General features: G+C 41.9%; 1 protein-coding gene across 3 annotated transcripts in view; it reads left to right on the top strand.

The window, feature by feature from the left end:
• Window positions 1–14,319, top strand: part of LOC124616941 (probable E3 ubiquitin-protein ligase HERC4) — a 208,849-nt gene that overhangs the window by 106,470 nt on the left and 88,060 nt on the right. For all 3 annotated transcript variants that reach the window (XM_047145226.1, XM_047145225.1, XM_047145227.1), the window contains exon 15: window positions 2,769–2,855. In XM_047145226.1, coding sequence (XP_047001182.1) covers window positions 2,769–2,855 — 87 coding nt within the window. The remainder of the gene's footprint in view (window positions 1–2,768; window positions 2,856–14,319) is intronic.

Genomic DNA, 14,319 nt, shown 5'->3' with positions numbered 1-14,319 from the left:
TTATTCAGTAAATCTATCTCAAGGAATGCATAGTATCCCCTCACCAACTTTGAACAATAGTTCCATATACCCCCTAAAATTCTTTGCTCCAATAGAGAAACTGAGCAGCACTGACCCCAATGGCTCAACATCAGTTTCCCCCCACTCCACTAATACCATGATTTATAGAAGTTGGTGTCTGAAATTTTGCACCTGGTTTCACCATGTTAGCTATTGAACCGCTTCTAGATTGAAAGTCGCTGGCTAAGTTTCACCCATAACTATCTGCAAATAGACTTATTTTACCAGTTCTTTCTGTGTAGTAGTTACTTTTTTTAGTTCTATTTGTACTTTTGCGTTGCTTGATGACATGGTTTGTTTTGTCATTTTCATTTATAATGGCTGATAATGCATTGTAAGAAACTCTTAATTTTGATTCAATGACAGTGACCACAATCACGGTTGACTTTTTCCGTGAGGTTGAAAATGATTTTGCTGTACTTGGTTTTCATTGTCCTTTTTCTTCCCATGTGATTAGACACAGCTCGTTGCACTATCACAGTGTATGATATGGAAAGCACTTCAAAGGGGTTTTTGTGCACAGAATGTTTATGCACTGTTTACATGAATTTGCACACCTTATGTATTGTTTTTGTATGTAACTTCAGTTCAGTTTTCATTAACAGACTAGACCACGTAGTGTATTTGGCTCACTTTTTGCTACCTGAAGACTCAAGACTGACACACAGTTATTCAGCTTTGCGATTTTTTTCTTACTGTTTGTACATGCTTTCTTTTTAATGGCAAAATTAACTTTTTTTTCATAGAGTAAAATCACAAACTTTCATATTGGCTGAGTTTTTGAAGCCTTATTCCTCATATAGTTCATTTTCTCAATTAAACGTTACTTTTATCTTGTATTACACTCACCCTCCTTGTGCATAATTATCACCTTTATATTTACTATAAAATAAGTAAATTTTCTTTTAGTTATTTCTTAAGATGCTTCTCACTTTTAATGTACAAAGTGAATCATGGACAAGGTTCATCTGCAGAAAAAGTAGTATCGAACTAACCACTACTCAGATAACTTCATGTGGATCTGATATACCCATACCAATTTTTGTAATGCAGCAAACAATTATCACTCACACTTCATTGATGATCATACTTTATATGCCCCTGCTAAACCAACATCTGTTTAATGAGCAGATAATTATTGGAAACAAATCACTGTACAAAAAGTGTACCACATTGAACCAACCAAACTGAATAAGTTTATCTCCCCTTTTTCAAGGAACATATGCATGAGTGAAACAATCAGGCATGAAGTAAGACTTATCTTTCACTCAGAAACACTCCTCTCTATTTTCATCATCATTTCCCTCTTGTCCCCAGTCTCAGCTACCACATTGCATATCTCTCTCTCTCTCTCTCTCTCTCTCTCTCTCTCTCTCTCTCTCTCTCTCTCTCTCTAAAACGCGCGTGCGTGCGCGCGCGCGCGCGCGCGCACACACACACACACACACACACACACACACACACACACACACACACAACAATAACATAAAGAAATAATTAAAACACACTTTGCAAATGTCAACAATATATTCATCATGTAGGGAATATATGATGTTAAAAATAAACAAGTGGACAAGAAAAATGTAGCCAAAAGTGATGATTCTTGTTATCTGTGAATGCAGTTAACATATCGCAATGCAAGCAAAGAAGTAGATGAGGGAACCTGTATGTCCATCTTTTTAGAGATGGTTGCGGGACTTGGCTGTTTGATACGGGATGTCAAATCAAACACCTTTCAGCTGACTAGTTCCCAAACTTATTTTATATGGCTACCAGTTTTGTCGATTTACTAGGCCATTTGTAGGCCCCTGACTGACATGAAGGAAGATTTCACCTTGATTCTGGTCAAAATGGGCCAGTATTTGAATACTGGTATCTGTAGATTTCTGCTTGCTATACTGGTCACTTCAACAATCATCTACAACTCATATGGCATCTGTAGGCAGATGATGGTTGAAGTGATCAGTATAGCAAGTAGAAATCTACAGGTACCAGTATTTGAATGCAGGCCCCTGTTTTGACCAGAATTGAGGTGAAATCTTCCGACACGTCAGTTAGGGGCCTAATGATGGTGTAATAAATCGCCGAAACTGGTAGCCAAATAAAATAAGTCTGGAAATTACAGGGCTGAAAGGTGTTTCACTTGACATCCTAGATGAGGGAATGTTGTAAATAAAGTAACATCGTTTCTTTAGTTTGAAAAGCAAACCATTTTAAAATCCCCAAAATATTAAAACTATAAAATGTCTAAGTTTCAGTCCACTGATCATATTTTAACTAAATAATAATATTAGAAAAACAAATTAGTGTTTAATGGCTGCATAGCCTATATCAGCATTAACTGCTGCACCAGTGATTACTATACACAGTCTTGAGTATTGAGTTGTTACTGCCTAATGTGTCTACCTCTGCTGATTGCTGTGTGTTGCAGCTGTTAACAGGTTCTGAGCTACTTGAGAAACTGTTAGGACCCTGCCGACTTGGAATCTGAGAGACCTTTCCTTCTTTTCAAACTTTCTCAGTCAATCCCACCTCTGTCCCTGATTAAGACATCTATGAAACTGTAATTAGTATTTTCTCCATAAAGTGTTTCTATCGGCAGTGTAGTAATCTGTAGGAGTGATCTCCATATTTTTTGTACTAATCATACATTTGCTTTATACATTATTTATTATGAATGTAAAATAATACAGGGAACTGTTTTACAGGCTGGAAGACTCTATTTTTGCAACTATCCATTTGTGTTCGATGCTGCTGCCAAAACTCTTCTTCTGGAAACAGATCAATCTTTGCAGGTCTGTATACTTATAACAAAGTTTGGAATTGTACTTAGAAACCCATAAAAGAAGCTAAGAAAACACAGTTATGTTATGTCAGACTTTTCTGCGATTAGTACATCAATTTTATCTGTGAAAGATTTAACCTAAGAAATACGTTATCGTGTAAGCAAATTTGATTTACTGGAAGAGGTTGTACAATTTCAAAACTATGATTGCTTATTACTAATTCTCTCTCTATTTAATTAATTAATTAATTAATTAATTAATTAATTTTTTTTCCTATGTTTGTATTTACACTCGGCGATCTTCATATCTTCATTATGTTCGCCGTCAATGACCTGACATTCACAGGAAAGGACATAAAGCAGATGCTGTGCACAACTCAGGAACACCTTGTGCATTTTTGAGGTCACATACAGAAAATCCAAATACTTGTACTCTTGAAGTGTGTTTACAGTCGAATTGCATGAGCAGTCTGCTGCATGTAAAGTAGTGAAGCTGAATAGTGCTGAATGGTGGTTGTGACACTCCCTGGGTTGTAGGACAAACACACCTTTGACCCTGGCTGGGGCTGATAAACGGGCGACATTTTCCATCTGGTGCTGCTGATCCAGTGCCTCATTCTGCTGAGGCCAGCAGCCTCTGTAGGCCATGGCTGTTGACGTCAGCAGCGCATCATGTTGTGCTGTGATGGCATCCCACTTGGGAGATGGCCCCTTGACTCTGTGCGTGGCTGTGGCAGCAGTGTGGGGAGTCTGCGGTGTATGAGGTAAAACCTGCTGCCCGTGGACAGGCATCAGCTGGGCGGCTGGCACTATGGTGCCAAGTTCCACTAGAAACTCAGTGTTGATGGCAGCTGGCACAGATGACAGTTTGTTAGGGCTGTGACATCAAGTCCTGTGAAGGACTTAGTGCTGTCAGCAGGTGCAGCCCAGTCTCGAACCCATGGCTGCAGCTGGCAGAGCTCAGTTGTCTTGCTATCCAGTGTTGTCCTGGCACCATGGTGGTACTGCTGGCTTCTGGCCATGACAAGTGATCGACGCCTTAAAATACAGACATATTTATCTGCCTCCAGTGTCCATTCATTTCACTGAAACATGACATCTAGTCACGTTGTCATAATGAGAGGCTCACCCTGATGTGGTGACACAACGCCAGTTACTACACTGTTGCCGCTGCACTGCACTGTTTACCACTGAGCTCGGCTATTCTTGCTTCACAGTCCACTGGTATATCTGTTATTATGACCCTCATCACCAATCAGGTGGCACCGAGCGAGGTGGCGCAGTGGTTAGCACACTGGACTCGCATTCGGGAGGACGACGGTTCAATCCCATCTCCGGCCATCCTGATTTAGGTTTTCCGTGATTTTCCTAAATCGTTTCAGGCAAATGCCGCGATGGTTCCTTTGAAAGGGCACGGCCGATTTCCTTCCCAATCCTTCCCTAACCCGAGCTTGCGCTCCGTCTCTAATGACCTCGTTGTCGACGGGACGTTAAACACTAACCACCACCACCAATCAGGTGGTTACTGACTTGCAAATACTAATGCAACGCTCTGTGGCACTTGAATGCCATCTATGATTACTTTTGTTAAAGACTAATAATTTTTTGACTGAGGACTAGCTTGCAGCACTATGCTTCCCTCCCCCATGGAGAAGACCCAGTCCCCTGTGTCTTATACCAGCTCTTTTCTCTATTATAATTACTTCTACCTTAATCTGTAAAATAAGTACCCAATACTAAATTGACTTTTCTTAACTACTATGCAAGTTTCTATATAAATCACTGATTCCATAAATCTGTCTTTCATCTTTCACTTGTATTGCTCAGTCTCACAGAATATCTCAATGGTCCCTTGCCCTGCTCAGAAACTCAAATACTATTACACTTATTTCACTGCTATTTCTCTTGCCATCCTTATCCAGAAACAACTATAACTCTCCATTCCACCCTTCAAACTAAACATGACACTCTCTCTCTCTTAATAAATTATCACTAATGTATTAGCTTCAACAAAACATTGTCTGGCTTCATTGAACTTGTATGCTTGGTATCTAATCTCATCTGTCGGGTGGTTTCTTAATCCTTCACTTGCAAACAACTTTTGGAGTTTTGTCCTTGTGACAACAGCTGTCCTTATGATTCCCCAGACAACATACTCCCAAAATCATCCTTAAAAAACACATACTGCACTACCATTCACATTACTTTGATAAGTAGTCCAACTTATTTCTCCTTCTGTAGCACTCATTATAGAGTGAATTTTCCTCAGAGTGTTTTGTTTCTTGGTATTCCTGTTCACCGAAAACAACTTCTTGGTGCCTGGTGGCACTGTATATTGCAAATTACACCTTAGTGTATTTGTATATGATTTAATTGCTTTGCTTTGTACTTCAGATGCAATTCATGACAGCTCTACCCTGGCAACAGCATTCTGTCACTGAAAGTCAACTGTGGTATGATATTCAGTCAGAATGTGTACTTCAGGCTTGCTTTGCACCTTTCACCGACTTACGATATACAATAGGATGTACAGTGAAATATCAAGTTGTACAACATTTATGAAGCAGTCTACACATTAGGAATAAACAGTGGCTTTCTTCAAACAAACCGGTTTTACTTACACAGTTGCAGGAACAGCCAATGTCATCTAATAGCGAATCTTACAAAGTATACCCTGTAACAAACTTCAGATACCTGAATTTGAACCTTTCTTATAGAAATACTTCAACCACATCATTCCCACCAAGTCCACTCTCAGGAAGGATTACCTGGATTCTTGCAATGTTGACGTATTGTCATGTAGAGGAAGGTGTAATTAGATGATTGACGAACACTAACTTCTCTTAACGAAGGTTTATTCAGCACGTGCACATACAAGAGTGTAGAGCGAACTGCCTCCGGCCAGAACACATACCGTATATTCATATATACAGTTACAGAGCATTCCAGTACAATGATTATTGACATTTGTGGATACTTCCAGAATGTACTTGAACCAAATATAGAAATTAAAATTTCGCAATTCAGGTGAGTTTTGAACTCAGGACCCTCCATGCAACAGTGTAGTATCATAACCACTACACTACAGTGACTGTGCTACTCAGCTTCTTCTGCGACATTGCGCCCTCCTTAAGAGAACAGCGTCTCGGTGTTACGTCCTCCTAGTTTGGGAACGAGTCATTGGTCCTGCATACTCCGACTCCCAGTGACTGATGTTTGCCCTGGCAGTGATCTTCATCACCTTTCCACTTGTTGTCTGTCGCTGGAGCTTTGAATTTACCCTGAGTTGCTGGATCCTTATAGGGCTTCATTCGAAGGATGTGGTCCGTATCTCTGATCTTTTGTCGTCTTGTGTTGGGATCAAAATCTTCAACTTCGTACGTAACTGTCTTACAACCTTATAAGGTCCAAAATAGTGCCTGAGGAGCTTCTCAGAGAGACCAACCTTCCGAACAGGAGTGAAGATCCAGACTAGGTCACCAGGCTGGTAGACAACAGGGCGGTGGCTCGCGTCTTACCTTCAGCGATCGTTTTCTTGAGCCTGTAGTGTGTGGAGTTGAGGTATCTGCTGAGCTTCCTCAGCTCTGCTTAACACCTGGCCCATGTAGTCGTCATCCACATCATCAGGATGTAATGGAAACACAGTGACCATCGTCGTAGTTACCTCACGCCCATGCACTAGGAAAAATGGCGTAAATCCTGTGGTGTCTTATTTGGCGGTATTGTAGGCAAAAGTCATGAAAGGGAGCATCTCATCCCAGTTGCTCTGCTCAACATTGACAAACATTTATAGCATGTCGGCCAAGATCTAATTAAGGCGTTCAGTAAGCCTGCTAAGTTTGCGGAAGGTAGTCAGTCGTCGTGATGAGTAATGTTGCACCGACGGTTTATCTCTGTCACAAGATTTGATGGAAAAACTTTCCCCACCCATAATTAACGACCTTGGGGCACCGTGTTTTAATACAATGGCTTCGCCCATGAATTTGGCTACCTCGAATGATTTGGCTGTTTTTACGGCTTTTGTAATGGCATAGCATGTCAGATAATCACAGCAAACAATAATCCATCTATTGCCACCAGCAGACGTTGGAAATCGTCTGAGGAGGTCAATCCCAACACGCTGGAAAGGCATTTCGGCTGGTGGAATTAGTATGAGTTGGCCGGGTGGTTTCTGAGGCACTACCTTTCACCTCTGGCACAGTCTACGGTGCGACACACAGTGACGGATGCTCCAAAATAAACCTGGCCAGAAAAATCTCTTGCGGATCCTGTTGTATGTGTTAATAAATCCTAAATGTCCGGCCTCAGGTGTGTCATGGAATTTCTGTAGAATATCTAAGCGCATGTGTTTAGGAATCACTAGTAGCCACCTCTTTCCAAATGGATCAAAGTTTTTATTGCAAAATAATCCCTTAACTACCTTAAATTGTCCTTTCACATCCTCCGACCAATTTAAGACAAGCATAATTTGATCCCTTGGCGTCCTCCTCCTGCTCAGCAGAGAGATCTTGGAGTGCAGCGAGACAGTCACTATCTTCATCGAAGTCTTGATGGTCTTGCACAAGGTTTCTTGAGAGACAGTCGGCATCTTGGTGTTTTCTTCCAGTTTTGTACACTGTCGTAATGTCATACTCTTGAAGACGTAGTGCCTACCTGACGAGTCGTCCTGTTGGGCTCTTAAGACCTGTCAACCGACAAAGTGAATGATGGTCTGTAACAACTGTGAATGGCCTTCCATAGAGATACTGTCAAAATTTGCACATGGCCCAGATCACAGCAAGACATTCTGTTTCTATAGTTGGTTATAATAGAGGGAAACATTCCACGTAGGAAATATATATCTAAAAACAAAGATGATGTGACTTACCAAATGAAAGTGCTGGCAGGTCGACAGACACACAAACAAACACAAACATACACACGAAATTCAAGCTTTCACAACAAACTGTTGTCTCATCAGGAAAGAGGGAAGGAGAGGGAAAGACGAAAGGATGTGGGTTTTAAGGGAGAGGGTAAGGAGTCATTCCAATCCCGGGAGCGGAAAGACTTACCTTAGGGGGATTGGAATGACTCCTTACCCTCTCCCTTAAAACCCACATCCTTTCGTCTTTCCCTCTCCTTCCCTCTTTCCTGATGAGGCAACGGTTTGTTGCGAAAGCTTGAATTTTGTGTGTATGTTTGTGTTTGTTTGTGTGTCTGTCGACCTGCCAGCACTTTCATTTGGTATGTCACATCATCTTTGTTTTTAGATATATGTTTCTATAGTTGAGTAGTTTACCCACTGCCACTTGTGTGTAGTTCTGTAGGTGCTCTCTCATCATACAGACCAAGTACAGGGTCAGTCGTCAGAGCTTTTCACAGCACATTGAAAGACTCTTGTTGAGCACCACCCCAGATAAATTTAGCGTCGGATTTTAACAACTCTTGGAGTGGCCTGGCTTTGATACAAAAGTCTTTGTTAAAATGACGTTAATAAGGACATAATCCGAGGAAGCTTCTCACAAGTGTAATACTTATAGAAATAGGAAATTCCGTTATAGATCTCTCCTTTTCTGGGTTGGCTGCACACCTTCATTTGACACAAGGTGTCCAAGTATTTTGATTTCTTTTGCTCCAAAGGGACAGTTTTTTGGATTAAGTTTCAGTCCACCTTGTTGGAGACACTTAACAACAGCCCTCAGCCTTTTTATATGTTCATCAGATGTCTCTGAGAACACTATAATGTCATCTAAACAACAAAGACAGTTTGTCCACTTCAGGTGACTTAGAAGATTATCCATCATCCGTTCAAAAGTTGCTAGTGCATTACACAAACCAAATGGCGTTACCTTAAACTCATACAGGCCCTCAGGGGTAATGAATGCAGTTTTCTCACAGTCACACCCATGTTCTTCGATTTGCCAGCATCACAAGTACATGTCCATGCTTGAGAAAAACTTAGCCACCTTCAGAAAATCTAGTGTATTGTAGCGACACTGCCATTTAGGATAGGGAAAGTTAGTTTTGTGCGATATTCGGAGCACGAGTTACAGCCAGGTACGGGCCGGATTGCAGTAAGTTACACTTACCAGCAGTTGCGAAAGCAAATAGAGGCCACAGGGGTGTAGAACTGCCAGAGAGGGCGCACACAGCAGTTTCCATGGTGCAAGGCACAGGCAGCAGAGGGCCGCTGGCCAACCTAAGTGTTATGCGTATGTGACACGAAGTGGTGCGTTAGCGAAACAGAGGCGTGCAGCTGAGTATAAATAGGTGTTGTTTTCTAATGAGATTCAGTCAAGTGTGGCAGCTCTCCTGGACAGTGAGGCGGTCACATCGCCGGGCTACACGCAGCAACAGATGGGGCAACAGTGTCCCAGTCCACAGCGGATTGTTGGTTTGACCCTGCGAGGCCGATGTGGGTTCCACAGCCATCCAGGGCGGGCCACTCTTTGGCTCATTACTGCGGTTAGTCGTCTTGGCTCCCGACACATGCCGGAGACCTCTGAGGCGAGGGCTGCAGGTTCGGACGCTGGATCGTGGGCGCTTGCCGCCTCGTTCTCAGCTATGGCAGCGAGGAAGAAGCGGCAGTGGGGCCGGCCTGCAGCTCCCGGCAGAGCAGCACGGAGACAACGGGCACAATGGCCGCTGAGTCGGCTGCTGGCACAACCATCGTGACGTATTCGGAACTCTGCAGCTGGCATACGATGTCGGCATGGCACAGTGTTGCGTTGCACAGGCCACTGGGGTGCTTCCTCAGCATTGTGCGGCCCTGTGTTGCAGACCAAGGTGAACAGAGCACTGTAGTGGAAACAATAAGTCACTTGGAAAGTTCTCGCCGAGTTTTAACACGGCACCCATCCACAACATTTGGTGTCAGAATAGCGGATGTCGTCTATCTAGTACGACGTTCAAGTCCACTGCCTGCAGTACTGTCACAAGATGTGGTGAGTGCTGACAGAATTGTTCTTTACGAGTGTTGGATGTTTTCCTTCTTTTTTGTTTTTTTCGAGTATGGCTCCTATCAAGCCACATTTTTAGATGTTTGCGTGGGCATAGTATATTTTGTTGTCAGAGTAAGTGTTAGTGTATTTTTTGCATTTGACTACTTTTGTATTGGTTTATGATGACACTGAGTCTGATGATGTGGAGCTGTAGGAAGTCAGGTTGTTCTTGTACTTAAATGTTTTGTTTCGGGACTAACTGAGAAAGAAATCAACACAATGGCAGAGTAAAGGACGCCAGGTGTGTCGGAACCAGAAGTGGTGCGGATTTTGGTGGAAAAAGTAGCACAATTGACAGCAGACAATACGCAGTTGAGAAATGAATTAACATCTAGGAGTGAGCGGGAAACCGCATCTGATCATCATTGTTGCCTAGGGTGCAGGAGATTGATCCAGCTGCCGTGAGTCTGATTATTTCGTTTTCTGTCAAGGCGTCCGAGGATGTGCGTTCGTTTGTGGACGACTTGGAGACTTCAGGGTGATGAATGGTTGGTCTGATGAGCAGTTGTTACATATAGCCAAGATTAGGTAACGGGTGAAGCGAAAACATATGTAAGGTGTTACGAGGCCTTAAGGAAGGTAGGACAGTTTAAGCAGTTAAAGGAAGGGCTTTTACAAAAGTACAAGAAACAGAATAGCGCTTTGTACTTTAGGGAGAGGTTAAGTACAATGACAAAGAGGGAGGGGGAGACGGTGGAGAAATTTGCGGACAGGATAAGGGAAATTAAGAAGTATGCTTACGAGTTGAGTCAGTTGAAGCGAATAGTGTTCTGTTGCAGGAGGCCGAGCAAGGGGTACTTGATGTATTTTTGAGAGGGTTACTGGTGCATATGTCACGGAAAGTGCGTGAAGGGACTCCGAAAGGTTTGTATTCAGCTATTCAGCTGGCAATTCAATGTGAGGAAATAGACGTGGCAACAGAGGGGTAACGATAGGCAAACAGTGTTTACAGCGGGTATAAAATGTTTTATGTGTGGTCGTACGGGACATTTGCAGAGGCAATGTACCCAGTCACTGAGGAATAGAGGAAGGGGTGCAAATCAGCAGCTTGGAGGATAGAGAAGTGGAGATAAGAGAGGTGGAAAATCGTTAAATGGCAGAGGGGGCCCAAGACCCACCTAAAAGGAGCTCCCATTTAATTTCAATGCTACGAATACGTGTGCAGAGGTGGAATGTTCAGTGGTAGGATCCATAGGACCTAAAAAGTTTAAGGTTTTGTTCGACACAGGGGCGCAAGTGTCAGTGGCTATTAAGAATATAATGAGACGAAGGAAGTTAGACCCACCACGTTACAGGTTGCTGGGGGTTAAGGTGGTCACGCCTTTGGGGTCGGTGACAGTTGACTTTCGCATAGGGAAAGTCTGATTTAATGCATGCGTGGAGGTAGTACCATGGATGAGCGAGAGCTACAACATGATCCTAGGAGTAGATTTCTTGCATCAACATCATGCCAAAATTGACCTTGAACAATGAACTGTAGAACTTGGTGGAATGTTATTTCCGCTAGGGGAAACTGTTGTCAATGCAGAGCTTTCGCGAGGGGCATTCAAAGTAAGGAACAAACCAATTGAACCGCGTACTTTAGCGTTAAGGCTTAATTCACATGAGGGTGTGTCTAGTGGCAACGGGAAGTCGCTTTGGGTAAGTGTGGAGTCAAATCTACCTGTGCGTACAGTATGTGTTATTGATCCATTGAAGGATAATGAAATTTGGGTTCACTGGGTTGTTTTGTGAAACGTAGTGTTGTAAGCATACAGGAGGGGAACGATGGGCGAGTAGTTTCATCTACATCTACATCTACATCTTCGTGATTACTCTGCTATTTGCAATAAAGTGCCTGGCAGAGGGTTCAATGAACCACCTTCATGTTGTCGCTCTACTGTTCCACTCTCGAACGGCTTGCGGGAAAAACGAGCGCTTAAATTTTTATGTGCGAGCCCTGATTTCTCTTATTTTATTGTGATGTAGGTGGGTGCCAACAGAATGTTTTTGCAATCGGAGGAGGAAACTGGTGATTGAAATTTCATGAGACGATCCTGCCACAATGAAAAACGCCTTTGTTTTAATGATTGCCACTCCAGTTCATGTCTGTGACACTATCTCCCCTATTTCAAGATAATACACAACGAGCTGCCCTTCTTTGTACTTTCTCGATGTCATCCGTCAGTCCCACCTGATGCGAATCCCACACCGCACAGCAATACTCCAGAATAGGGCGGACAAGCTTGATGTAAGCAGTCTCTTTAGTAGACCTGTTGCACCTTCTAAGTGTTCTACCAATGAATCGCAGTCTTTGGTTTGCTCTACCCACAATATTATCTATGTGATCTTTCCATTTTAGGTTGTTTGTAATTGTAATTCCTTAGTATTTATTTGAATTTACAGCCCTCAGATTTATGTGACTTATTGCATAGTTGAAATTTAACTGATTTCTTGTATTACTCGTGTGAATAACTTCACACTTTTCTTTATTCAGGTCAATTGCCACTTTTCGCACCATACAGATATCCTATCTAAATCATTTTGCAAGGTGTTTTGATCATCTGATGACTTCACAAGATGGTAAATGAGAGCATCATCTGCAAACAATCTAAGACGGCTACTCAGATTGTCTCCTATGTCGTTAATATAGATCAAGAACAGTAGAGGGCCTATAACACTTCCTTAGGGAATGCCGGATATTACTTCTGTTTTGCTCGATGAATTTCCGTCTATTATTATGAACTGTGACCTTTCTGACCGGAAATCACGAATCCAGTCACACAACTGAGGCGATACTCCGTATCCACGCAGTTTCGTTAGAAGATGATTGTGAGGAACAGTGTCAAAAGCCTTCTGGAAATCTAAAAATATGGAATCAATTTGACATCCCTTGTCGATAGCACTTATTACTTCATGAGTATAAAGAGCTAGTTGTGTTTCACAAGAATGATATTTTCTGAATCCGTGGTGACTATATGTCAAAAATCGTTTTCTTTGAGGTACTTCATAATGTTCGAATACAGTATATGTTCTAAAACCCTACTGCAAATGGACGTTAGTGATATAGGCCTGTAATTCAGTGGATTACTCCTACTTCCCTTTTTGGGTATTGGTGTGACTTGAGCAATTTTCCAGTCTTTAGGTATGGATCTTTCTGTCACCGAGTGGTTATATATAATTGCTAAATTTGGAGCTATTTTATCAGCATACTCTGAGAGGAACCTGACTGGTATACAATCTGGACCAGAGGCCTTGCCTTTATTAAGTGATTTAAGCTGCTTTATTACACTGACGATATCTACTATGTTTCTCATCATGGCAGTTGTTCTTGATTGGAATTCAGAAATATTTACTTTGTCTTCTTTGGTGAAGGAGTTTCGGAAAACAGTGTTCAATAACTCTGCTTTAGTGGCACTGTCATCAGTGACTTCACCGTTGTTATCGTGCAGTGAAGGTATTGATAGCGTCTTGCCACTGGTGTACTTTATGTATGACCAGAATCTCTTTGGGTTTTCTGCCAGATTTTGAGACAGAATTTCGTTGTGGAAATTATTAAAAGCATCTCGCATTGAAGTATGCGGTATATTTCGAACTTCTGTAAAACTTTGCCAATCTTGGGGATTTTGCATTTTTTTTAAAATTTGGCATACAGTTTTTGTTGCTTCTGCAACAACGATCTGACCTGTTTCGTGTACCATGGAGCATCAGTACCATCACTTATTAATTTATGTGGTATATCTCTCTCAATTGCTGTTGATACTATCTCTTTGAAAACATTCCACAAGTTTTCTACACTTACATTATCAGATCGGAAGGAGTGAAGACTGTCTCTTAAAAAAGTGTTAAGAGCATTTTTATCAGCTTTTTTAAGTAGATATACTTTACGTTTCTTTTTGATGGTTGCAGGTGTTACGTTATTCAGACTAGCAGCAACTGCCTTGTGGTCGCTAATCCCTGTATTCATCACAATACTCACTATTTGTCCAGGATTATTTGTTGCTAAAGGGTCAAGTATGCTTTTGCGACCATTTACGCTTCGAGTGGGCTCACAAACTAATTGTTCAAAATAATTTTCTGAGAAAGCATTCAGTACAATTTCAGATGATGTTGTATGCCTGCCACCGGCTTTAAACATATAATTTTTCCAGCATATCGACGGTAGATTGAAGTTACCACCGACTATAATTGCTTGAGCAGGGTACTTATTTGAAATGAGACTCAAGTTTTCTCTGAACTGTTCAGCAAGTATGTCTTCTGAGTCAGGGGGGGTCGGTAAAATGATCCAATTAATAGTTTAGTCCGATTGTCAGGTATAACCTCTACCCATACTATTTCACATGAACTATCATCTTCAGTTTCGCTACAAGGCAAACTACCTCTGACAGCAATAAATACTTCACCACCAACTATATTTAATCTTATCCTTTCTGAACACTGTTAGATCGTTTGAACAAATTTCGGCTGAACTTATTTCTGGCTTTAGCCAGCTCTCTGTACCTACAACTATTTGAG

The sequence above is a fragment of the Schistocerca americana genome, chromosome 1, assembly GCF_021461395.2.
Source record: "Schistocerca americana isolate TAMUIC-IGC-003095 chromosome 1, iqSchAmer2.1, whole genome shotgun sequence".
In the NCBI taxonomy this organism is placed as follows: Eukaryota; Metazoa; Arthropoda; class Insecta; order Orthoptera; family Acrididae; genus Schistocerca; species Schistocerca americana.
Note: the sequence above shows the minus strand (reverse complement) of the source record. Positions and strands in the feature narration are given on the sequence as shown.